The following is a 12195-nucleotide window of genomic DNA, read 5'->3' as shown; positions in this document are numbered from 1 at the left end:
ATGTACAAACTTTCATTCTGTACTTTCTTTATCCATTGGCCTTCTATGATTTATCTTTGCTAATTTATTACTCTTAATACTGTTATAATTAGATTATACTATTATTTTGAACAATATGAAGTTAGAAAGGAACTCAGGAAATTGCAGTCATACTTTTATCGTATGATCTCTATTCTTATCCTTTAGCTTACATAAAACCCTTACTACCTCGAGAACTGATTCTGCAGTAATTTTATTTATTTGTTGTTGTTATTATTATTATTATTATTATTATTATTATTATTATTATTATTATTATTATTATTATTATTATTATTATTATTATTATTATTATTATTATTATTATTATTATTATTATTATTATTATTATCTTTCTATGTTTACTCAATTCGCCAAAACTTAAGATTCCGGGCACCCAAACCCGTCATCCCATTCAAAGGATTTACATCCATCATGATTTGATTATATATGATTCCTATAATGGAACTTTTATCCTCTCCAGGATACCCGAGCCAACTACTCTCTACCACACTCTACAGTCCCATCTGGGGCACTATTTTGTTGGTCACCATTATTTGTAATAAACCCCTATCCCTCTTGAAAGAATAAGACCACTTTACATCATAATTGACTGCGAAAAAGGTACTACATCTTCCACCTTGCCCAAAACCATGTCAAATTAATGTCTCTCTTATCATATCATAGCTCTGTAAATCATCAATTCATAGTTTCGACCTTCTCTAGGTAGTAGGGTTGTACTTTATTCCATACTGATACACACAAGGTATACTATTCTCATTAAGCTCTAAGCAAAATGTTTGTCATACTGCAAAAACCATCCAAAATTCCATACCGAAGACTAGATGGTCTCACTCTATAGGTGTCACCTTTACTTTGCAACTAGTCCGAAACCTCTGGTCTGATGGCAACTCTTACTGTAACTCTAGCTCATGCTAGGGTAACTGAGTCACTGACTCTAGTTATCACCCAACTGTGACCTTTCAATATTCTAACTCTAGACTCTTAACCAGGAGTTCCCAACTCCTCTACAGCTTTAGAACTCTGTTCTGGTATTACTGTACCAAAACAGAGACTGCCTGCAAACATCCTCATCATAAGCACTACAGGGAAGTACGCAGCTCTACACAATAATCTCATGTCGGTATTGTAATCTGCAGCTTACAGAGCAGACATCGAGAACATTGTATAGTTACTACAATACATCCTGACAGACTAAGTCCCTTAATCTCTTATCTCTCTTGAATCTTCTATTATCATAAACTTATTCTGACTGGGTCATCCACTGATGACTGCCAGCAGTGGTATCCTCATCCTTATCTAGGGCAACTGTACTTTCAAGACTCACCTTTATGTACTCGTGCCTTGCACGAAATGGGCACACCATTTAAACCCATACTGACAAAAATATAGTATTTGTTGGAGTACGTGTTTCTATGGTAGACCTCAATAAGTTTGCTAAATCTATATCATGTTTCTATGTACTCCATGAAAATAAAGACACTAACTGAGGTACTCTTATATTTCCCGAGATATAACGCAGAATCTAGAAACAAAGAATTACAGAAAAGACAAAACGAAATCCTATACTCCGCATGTAACATCCTAACAAGACTCTCTTTTACACTCCCTTTTTATATTATTTTCCATGAATCTAGAGCCTAAGCTCTGATACCAACTTTGTCACGACCCAACCTATGGGCCGAACCGGCACTAGGACCTGGGCCTGCTTAAAGCCCCCGAGGCCCGTAGTAAGCCTAACTATTCCTCAAATCCATAACCAGGCCCACAATTTAGGCCCAATATGCATATAAGATAATTTAAATCAAACAGTTGTAATTTCATTTCGGGCCAACTTAGCCCAAAAATTTTCAGAAACTAAAATCAGGGGAGCCCAGCTCAACCCTGTTACCTCATTTACAAACTGTTTAAATACCATACAAATCTTCATTTATTAATCTCAAAAATTTAAATTAACACTATTTCTAACAAGGTCCACACTATTAATAACACATGCGGAGTTCTAGATTTTAAATTTAGAAAAGATAGTAAAACAATTAAATAATCGACGTTAAACCTGCGAGGAAGAAAATAGGTTGCTCTGTAAAATAACTCCTCCTGTGGCCTGGAAAAATATTGAACAGGAGTGAGCGTTCGACTCAGAGAGTAAAATATCAATTTTAACCATAATCTCTATAACTATCTAAAGCTAATACACCCTGTAGAGTGAAATACAACATCAACAATAATTGCACATCATAACATAAAAAAAAGTAATTTGGAGCACTCATACACCCAGTAATATCAATCATAATATATGGGAGCTGATCCCCTATACAGCTCTCTTAAATCCAACCTGGTGCCAGCGAAGAACTTAAGCCGGACTTTCACTTAATAAACCAAATCGGGATACCAGCAAAGAACTCAAGCCGTGACTACCCCCGAAGGATCGGGTCCCATCGAAGATCTCAAGCCGTGACTACCAGTCCTATCCATAGCCAACACCACATCACACGCACGCCAACGCACGCACACTGCTCCAAATTACCACAACAACATACATGGCACTTTAACAGTTGTGAATGCAACATAAAACGTGCCTAGAGTTTAACTACATAGATATATGCATATAGGTGATGTATAGGCATGCTTGAACATATAATAATATTAAAATTACAATTAAAATTAATATTTTACTCACAGTACACCGATGATTATTGTGGCTGCTGGTTGCAGAAAAATAGCTGACATCGATCACCTAATAATTAAATTATAAATTTATTAGTACTAAGTCAAAATAAAACTCTAAAAAGGTAACAGACAGCCTAATTTATGCCGAAAATTCGGCAGAGTTTCCCCTATACCTAGGACCTACCCAACCTGCAAGAAGGCTCAATTAACACTTCTAGATTCAATTCATATCTCATCATCATTACATGGCCCCTCCTGAGCCCTCCGAACCAAGCAATACTCAAAACCTTAAAAATTACGTTTTAGTCCCTATAATTGACATTTTATAAAAATCCACTCAAACATGCTCTAAAAATTCTAAAATTTTGTCCCGTGGTCCTTAATAATATTATAAGGCTATTGCAAAATGAATTGTAATTTTCTAATCACCCATGAATATTTTATTCAAGAATTTTACTCGATTCCATAAGTTTCCAACAGCTAACATATTCTTAATTCAACCCAATTCAATATTCACATATTTAAACCTCCATCCTCAAGCTTCAACCAATTATATAAAATTTAAATATTTTAATTTCAAATAATCTTATATGCCCATATGCTAAAAATCTAACTAAAATCCATCTATATTTCTCAAAAATATTCTACAATCACTCAAAAATTCAACTAACACCATAGAATATCTCCAAATAATTTTACTTTCATCATATATTTTTCTTAAAATTTTTCTCCAATTTTTCCTGTTTAAGAAACACTGTATTTATCCTCCACAGATAGAGAAATAATAAAACTAGTCTTACCCGAAGTTTATCTGTGTCTCAAAAATTCTAAAAATTTATGAGGAAGCCTCTGGAAGTTGAATCATCTCCATAGCCCACCAGAGCCACCGCCGGAACCACCGCGCACGGTGGCCGGCCACCGGTCGCTGGTGACATTTGCCGAATCTGATCATACCACCATGCTCCTCTCCTCTTCCTCAGTCCATAGGTGGTCTCGGATCATCGATCCAACGGTCGGATCGTCCTAGATCTGACGAAAAATCTTGAAAAACCCGAAACTTCTCTCCTCCATATCTCACTCATCCGATCTCCATTTGCTGCAAAATTAGTATCAAAAGAAAGCTCTCGGAACAAGCTTTCCAACGCCACCTGAATCGCCTCAATCGGACGTCGGATGAAGCCGGAATCGCGCCGGAAAACTGCTGCCCACTGTGCGCGCGTTTTCTCTCTCTTCTCCCTCTCTTGCCGCCGTTTCTGGTGTCTAGCCGTCGCCGGAGGGTCGTCGGCCGGGTGGGGAGCCGCTTGGGAAGTCGCCGGCCGGTCACCGGAGAAAGAAAGAAGAAGAAGAGAGGGTAGGAGAGGAGAGAAGGGAAAATGGGGGGGGGGGGGGGTTGGGTTCCTCCTCCCACTTTTGAACCTTTTTTTTTTTTTTTTATAAAAAGCTAGCTGTGATAGTGGAAGCCCACTGTCACACGCCAAAATCCCATCATTTTTTTTCTAGTTGTTACATCCAAATTCAATAATAAAAATTTAAATTTAAAATTTTTCATATAAATCTTAAAATATATTAAAAATATTAGAGTAAACAAATTAACAAGTTATATATTTCTTAAAATTTTGAGATATTATATAAAGAAAGAAATATTAGAATTTCTCAAAATATTATTTATTATTTTTATTACTAATTACATTATTTTATTGTTAATTATATTATTTTAAAATTTAAATAAATTTAAAATTATTAATTAAGTTTTTTTAGAATTTAAAATGTTTATTTATAATTATAAAATTAAAGATTCTATATAATATATAAAAGTGAGAAGGTTACAACTTCTAAAAATGGTTTTTATTATTTTTATTAGTTATAAAATTTCTTAAAATGTATTTATAGTGACAAAGAAATGAATTGTCGCCAATAAAATATATTAGCGATAAAATATTCATTGTAATTCATATCTCTTCGTCCCTAATGCCTTTAGCGACGTAAATTTCATTGCTAATACTTAATGAGTGAGGTTTATCCTTACAACATTATTTTTTAGCAACATGATACTTTTATAAATGAGGCCATTTAAGATTGTCGCTAATAACATTTAGCGATGAAATATTCATCACTAATTCCATAAAAATTTTAATTTCTAATATTATAATAGTTAACGTAAATTAAAATTTTAATATTATTTTAACAATAATTATACTTAGTGATAATGCATTAGAATTATTTCAATAGGATTTAGAATTCACATATTATAAAGATAATCGATTGTAAATATTTTTTTACTTCTTTATTAATTTCATTTTTTTTCTATAAATACTATTTTTTAAAAATAGTAGAAGATTTTAGTACTTTAATTTATTTTAGAAATATTTCTAAGCATTTTCTATACAGATTTTTTTCATTATAAACACTATTACTTTAGAACAATAAATAATTTTAATTGACATATTACTATTTTATTATAAATACTACTATTATTATCATCAAAATATGCATAGTTGAAAGCTATAAAATATATATTGTTAATATTATTTTGAAATATTATGAAATAATATCTATAAACCTTTTCATAATATTTATTTAAAGTTAGTAGTATATTAAATGTTTAAATAAAAAATTTCAAACATTATAATATAATATAAATAAACATTATTATATTAAAAAAGAAATTTTTATAAATTTTTTATCATTTATATTTTTAAATAAAAAAATTCCGAATGTAACATATTACAAATTTTTTATTGAAAATTAATATATTATGGTAATATTATAATATATAAAAAATTAGTGGAAAATTATGTATAACAAAATTAAATGACAACTATGTATAACGAATATTATTTTTATTTATAATATTTTTAATTTATTAAAATAATATAATTTATTAATTTTATTTTTTTATAATTTTTAATTAATTTCAATTAAAAATAAAATACAATCATACTAATAAATAATTAAATTTAATTAACTATTAAAAATAATATATTATGATAATATTATATTATATATGAAAAATTAAAAAGAAAATTATATATAACAAATAAATCAATGTGCATGTATGTTACGATAAAAAATTAGTATTATTTTAGCCTAAATATTTAAAAGTTATTAAATTTTAATTAGTGTATGTGAAATTAGAAAAAATATAAGAAGAGAAATAATTTTTTTATTTATTTATGGTAATCTGTAAGGAGTTATAAAAACTTTAATTTTATTAATGTTTTTAACATAAAAAATAAATAAAATTATTTTTTTTTTAAAAGAGAAATCAAATTTAAGTCATGACATAAAGGAAAACTTTAAAATTGAGTAATTGTCATGAAAACTTGCAATATATGATCATAGTAATTTTAATTATACTCAAAAAGAAATTTTGGGAATTTTAAAAAAGAAATTAAAGCAGCCAGTGGATGTTAGTAAAAATTTGCCCGACGTTTTCAGACAAATCCGTATTTGAGCAGTTCGGGAATTAATAGCGTCCAACGTCTACTTCTTCCTTTTCCAAAAATCCCCAAATTCTGTTGTCTTTATCAGGTATACTGATCTCTGAATGTACGCAAGTTGGATTTTCGTCTGAGCTTGTGAAACGCTGAACTAGACTTTGCTGAGCAACATTTTTACTGCTAGAAAGTGGCAAAAATTGCTCCAAGTTTAGCCCCAAAGTTACCTCACAGACTTCTTGAAGAGACGTTCATATCACTCTTACAGTCATGTAAGTCCCTCAAGCACCTTCATCAAATCCAATCCCAGATTATCACCCATGGCTTTGAATACAATGACTATATAGTTCCAAGAATTCTCTCAGCTTCTGCTTTGCTTAAGAAAATGGATTATGCCCACAAAATGTTCGATCGAATTCCTTATCCAAATCTCTCCAGTTGGAATGCAATGTTTAAAGGCTATGCCCAAAACGAATTTCATTGGGAAGTTATTGTCTTGTATAGCCAAATGAAGAGAATGGATATAATGCCTAACTGCTTCACTTTCCCAATGGTTCTTAAATCTTGTGTAAAGATTAATGCATTCAGAGAAGGTGAACAATTGCATTGTTTTGTGATAAAGAGTGGATTTAGAGCCAACCCATACATGGGTACTATGTTGATTGATTTGTATTCTAGCAGAGGAGTGATAGGGGAGGCTTATAGAGTGTTTGGTGAGATGCTAGAAAGAAATGTGGTTGCTTGGACTTCCATGATTCGTGGTTTCATATTTTGTAATGATATAGAAACTGCACGTTGCCTTTTTGATTTGGCCCCTGAACGTGATATTGTGTTATGGAACACTGTGATTACGGGTTATATTGAGATAGGGGATATGGCAAGAGCACGCGAGCTTTTCAATAGGATGCCGAACAAGGACGTTATGTCTTGGAACACGATTTTGAGTGGTTATGCCAACAAAGGTGATGTTGAAGCTTGTGAAAGACTGTTTGAAGAGATGCCGGAAAGGAATGTCTTTTCATGGAATGGATTGATAGGAGGTTATGCACGCGATGGGCGTTTTTTGGAAGTATTAAGTTCTTTTAAGAAGATGTTAGTTGATGGTAATGTGGTTCCTACTGATGCCACACTTGTGACTGTGTTGTCTGCATGTGCAAGATTGGGTGCTGTTGATTTGGGTAAGTGGGTGCATGCGTACGCTGAGAGTAATGGATATAAAGGAAATGTATATGTTGAGAATGCTTTGGTCGACATGTATGCAAAATGTGGGATTCTAGAAAATGCAATTGATGTGTTTAAAGGCATGCATATGAAAGATGTGATTAGCTGGAATACCATGATTGGTGGCCTAGCAGTGCATGGGCGTGGGGCAGATGCTTTAAGGTTGTTTTCTCAAATGAAAAATGCTGGAGAAAAGCCAGATGGAATCACCTTCTTGGGTGTTTTGTGTGCTTGCACACACATGGGTTTGATTGAAGATGGCTTTGCGTATTTTCAATCAATGATTGATGATTATTCAATTGTGCCTCAAATAGAGCACTATGGTTGTATGGTTGATCTGCTTGCAAGAGCTGGGCTTTTAGTTCAGGCTGTGGATTTTGTTAAAAAGATGCCTATGGAAGCAGATGCTGTTATTTGGGCTGCCTTGCTTGGGGCGTGTAGGGTTTACAAAAATGTTGTATTGGCAGAACTAGCACTTGAAAAACTCATCAAATTTGAGCCAAAGAACCCTGCAAACTATGTGATGCTTTCTAATATATATGGTGATCTTGGAAGATGGAAAGATGTTGCACGATTAAAAGTTGCAATGAGAGATACTGGGTTCAGAAAATTACCAGGTTGCAGTTTGATTGAGGTCAATGATGGTGTTTTTGAGTTTTATTCTCTAGATGAGAGGCTGCCTGAGAGCGAGTTAATATATGGAACCTTGAGGGGTTTGACAAAATTGTTGAGATCATCTGGATATGTACCAGACTATATGGAGCTTGGGAAGAGTAGTTGAAGATAGAAGTCATATTGTCAAGGATAGTAGAACTAGAAACATAATGGTGTTTTCCTCGCAAGATATCTTCATCAAAGTGGAATGTAAGTTGTCTTATCTCTTACTTGTTGATGGTTCATAAGAAGTTAAGAATGACATGGAACTGATTGGGATTTGAGATTTCAGTTCTAGAAGCAAATGCACGGAGAAATTTTTATAAATCAGTTTAGTGAGCTTCAAATTTATATATGCAACTGAAATGGTGTTACTCAATAACAGTTTATGCCTTTATTCTCTCCCTCCTGATTGTTGGTTGAAAATTGATTATTCTATAAAATATTTAATTGTGCATTTTTTTTCCTTCAAAAAATTTCCCCTTCCATCTTGTATATTTGAGTGTGTATGTGTGTTGTATGTGAGCCTTAATAGTATTTAACATGTGAATGTGACTACCTTAAAAAATTAATGAAAAACCTATTCAAAGGTGATTGGAACATTTCATAAATAATTATGGAATAATATATATTGATCTTACATAGAATACCAATTCATTTATCAAAAATTGTAAATCCTTAATTCTTAACCTTTTTCCATAGCATGCTATTTTCCTTTATTCCTCTTTTCCTTTTATTATTGTGTTTAGGTGTTATCACAGGGCAGCTTTAGCATACCAGGTTCAGTCCACCTGCCTGGTCAGATTGAAGCTATCCGTATCTGCACCTTTGCATTGGTATTCTTTAACTCCTTTACTTTTGCAAGTTAAAAACAACCTTTGCCATGCACACTCTGAACAGAAGCGTCAGTGTTAGCTGCTGTTATATAGTTTTAAATTACCATTTTATACCTTTTTATTGATTTCACTCATTAGAAACAAAAGCAAACATGTGAAATGGAGGTCTAAAATGCATGCAATAAATCATAGCTTTATTAAAATTCCAACCTGTTAAACATTACCCGTATTCATTGATTTCTAGTGAAAATCTACCATGTCTGAAGTTTTTCTGGAAAATTCTAGGGAATGAAATAGATTGCTGTAATCAAATTAAGATAGCATTATATCTTCACAAGATGGACTAGGGATAATATAGTGCAATGCGAAGTAATGTGCTTACTTTGCAGCATAATCATTCTTCTACTTGCTGCTCATTTTGCCATGTTTGTAATTGTAGCTGTTATATGGAACTACCTTTTTTTTTTCTTTTAATTGAAGATGGATTATACATTTCTAGTTGAGAAAATCTTAGAGTAGGTAGTTCCTTGAAAATACACTAAACTTTCAGGGATAAATTTTAATAGCTATTCTTGAACTTTAGACGTTGTAATAGAGGTGTCCCTGAACTTAAAAATAAAACAAAAAACTTCTTGAACTTTGAAATTTTATACAGTAAAATCCTTTTGACTCCCAATAACCGTTTTATACAATCTATAGTGGTGGTGCCCCAGACAATTCTCTTTCCTTTATGTGCTAGTGTCAAAACTGGCTATGATTCTCTTTATAGATCAACCATGAAAGAATTTCATCCGCATAGGACAATGAAATGCTAGATGTATAGCAGTTGATTAGAGGGACTTTACTTTTGAAAAACAATAGCAATTGTCCACGTTATCACAACTCTGGATTGTTTATATCAGCGTGTTACTAATAAACGGGCTATTAAAGGTAAGAAAAATTTTACTATGTAAAATTTCAAAGTTCAAGGGATTTTATATTACATTTTCAAGTTGAAGGACATCTTTGTTATAACCCTTAAAGTTCAGGGATAACTCTTGAAATTTATCCAAATTTTCAGAATAAATTTCTCTAAAAGCATATGCAACAGAGAATGTCTTTGTTTAATCCTGCCCTGTTTTGTTCACCTGAAACCATTGTTTTTTTGTTGTACTAATTTATGAATCCTTAGAATTTTATGCAGTTTTTGTCTTTGTCTAATAAAATTAATTTTTGTGCGATATTGTTTCTTAACTGCAAAAGTTCCAGATCTGCTTCATGCTTGGTACTGCCCACAATGAACCCAAGAAGTAAGGCTCTTGACCTATTTTGGATGATATAAGTTGCAAGTTCTGTAATGGGTTCACATTTGATTTTAGTCTCATTTGAATGCCATAAGAGCCTGCAGAGATGGTCACCTTGTTGTAACATAGATCCTTGCAATCTCTGTTTCGGAAGAGTTGGTAAGATGCTTGACCAGTTTTCTTTGTGGTCAAGTTTAACTCAGATCACATGAGATGAAATATTGTTGAATTAACGGAAACAGATTTTTTTTGGGGAACCAAAAGCTTTCAAGAGTTTTGAGTTGAGATGCTACCAGTGTCGGAAATAGTAATTCAATCACTTCATATGGTTTATTAATTTGTGAAAATTAGTCAGTGGTAGGGGAAGCATGGTTGTTATCAGTTAGCATATAAATTGCCCCATCTTTTGTCCAAATGTAATCTGAAGAACCACGTTCCTGAATTGCATGGAGTACAGGGCCTCTTCATTTTGAGTTTCAGATTGTGGTGAAGATAGCTGCTAAATATCATGCCCGCTATCCCCCTTTCTTTTGCTTCTTTTTCGGTTTCTTTCTCTGGCACAATGTTATCTTTTAGAAGGTTGGGGAGGGGTGCAGAAATATGTTTCTCCGCCCATGAACAGCAAGATGAAAGAAATTATTTTTTGGTCATCTGCTATCCTTTTTGCATTTCTAGGCTTCCTTCTACAACAAAACACTAGAAGCTCCCTTTGCCTCAGGGGAAGTTTGCAGGTAATAGTGCAGAACATGCTAGAAGCTACTAGAGATGTCAAAGCATTATTTTATTTTATTTTATTCAGTTTTGAAGTAGCAATTTGTATCATACAGTGTATCGTCTGATACATTCTATGCTGATTATACGATTGATTTGAAATGAACACTGTTGGGTTCAGTACAAGCTCTTTGATGAGGCTTTGTGTTTTCAGCTGATTCTAACTTTATAATTGAGTCTTTATGAAAATAGTTTCAGTGGTATTGGGTTCTGATTCACTGGTGGTGTGGTGATAAGAAACCTAATTGAATTTGATTTCAATGAAGATAAATAAAAGCTTGATCATATTTGCAGGTTAGATTTCCTCCCTTAATTAAAATTTTCACGGATTATAGTTTTAGTCAATGTAAACTCTGTGATTAAATTGCTTTCATCTGTACTAGTTATTTTATACACGGTCCCTTTGGCTTAGTAATGAATGCATTTTTTTCCGTCCTAGTTGATCAAAATTTCACATTTGATTTACTGTTTCCAGCAAGACTTTTATTTGTATCATACTCATAACTGACCTATTAAAGCTGATATTGGTTACACATGCAGGTTCTTTGGACCGAAAGGTGGTGGAAGCCAGTGCCTTTTGTTGATCTAATGGAAGGAATGCAATGAAAAGACCATGTGAAAAAGGCTCTCTACTTACCCCAGAAAACCTACAGCAGAGAGGTGCTACCTCACATAAAAAATACATACAAGTATTTGGATTTCTGTGGGTAATATTTACATTCATGGTTTTAGTTAATGGTATTTGTTTATTTTCCCTTCAGGACTGATGATCCTGAAGACATTCAGTGCTATAGTCAAATCATGAATATGCAAGCCATGGTGTTTGAAAAAGGATATGAAGTACATTTTAGTCTTCCAGCAGAATTGAATTTAAGTGATGGATGTTAACAAAAAAATTTAAGTTAGTTGTTAGTAATGATATGTTTTGTTGCTGGTTATTAGATATTAAATGCTACTATATATTTGACACTGTTTTTTCTTGGTCAATTAGGCTCCAATTTGGGTTTCAACTCATAACAACATAGCTTTAAAGTTAAAGACGATTCTAATACAATTAAGACAAAACTCATTTGTCCATAGCTGTGCTTGTGAGAAGGAAAAAAAGAGGCTAGTGGAAAGATACGAATGTAAATATGATGATTATAAAATTAAGCACAGTGAATGCACAGATTGAAGTTGAAGTAACGTTTCTGAGGATGATTGCCTTGTATGGCCTCAAATGACTTTGGAAAACAGCAGAAGCCCAGAAGGCAACCTCCCAATAATTAATCCATGAATGATCAA

General features: G+C 32.9%; 1 protein-coding gene and 1 long non-coding RNA gene across 10 annotated transcripts; one reads left to right on the top strand and one right to left on the bottom strand.

Annotated features, from left to right (window-relative positions):
* Positions 1-1656: 1656 nt before the first annotated feature.
* Positions 1657-4050, bottom strand: LOC131171729 (uncharacterized). The gene is made up of 3 exons (XR_009142375.1): positions 3510-4050; positions 2720-2776; positions 1657-2143 (listed from the first exon to the last, which is right to left on the bottom strand). It is a non-coding gene; the product is annotated as an uncharacterized LOC131171729 (long non-coding RNA).
* A 2046-nt stretch (positions 4051-6096) lies between these two features.
* On the top strand, positions 6097-11913 carry LOC110647483 (pentatricopeptide repeat-containing protein At1g08070, chloroplastic). Of its 9 annotated transcripts, XM_058132265.1 has the most exons (6): positions 6097-8231; positions 8771-8857; positions 10100-10146; positions 10598-10871; positions 11452-11571; positions 11673-11909. In XM_058132265.1, the coding sequence occupies exon 1, from the start codon at positions 6532-6534 to the stop codon at positions 8146-8148; it is 1617 nt and encodes a 538-aa protein (XP_057988248.1). In that variant the 5' UTR covers positions 6097-6531; the 3' UTR covers positions 8149-8231; positions 8771-8857; positions 10100-10146; positions 10598-10871; positions 11452-11571; positions 11673-11909. The 9 variants fall into 9 exon arrangements, with proteins under 9 accessions (XP_057988248.1, XP_057988247.1, XP_057988250.1 ...); XM_058132264.1 differs by having other exon boundaries at positions 8771-10146; positions 11673-11913; XM_058132267.1 differs by having other exon boundaries at positions 8783-8857; positions 10100-10871; positions 11673-11910.
* Positions 11914-12195: the final 282 nt, after the last annotated feature.

The sequence above is a fragment of the Hevea brasiliensis genome, chromosome 13 (genome assembly GCF_030052815.1).
Source record: "Hevea brasiliensis isolate MT/VB/25A 57/8 chromosome 13, ASM3005281v1, whole genome shotgun sequence".
NCBI classification, from domain to species: Eukaryota; Viridiplantae; Streptophyta; class Magnoliopsida; order Malpighiales; family Euphorbiaceae; genus Hevea; species Hevea brasiliensis.
The sequence above is the reverse complement of the archived record's forward strand: the minus strand, read 5'-3'. Positions and strand labels throughout refer to the sequence as shown.

Bases quoted from the DNA above. Each gene is read 5' to 3' on its own strand.
- LOC110647483 (XM_058132266.1), top strand. From the start codon at position 6,532: ATGGATTATGCCCACAAAATGTTCGATCGAATTCCTTATCCAAATCTC.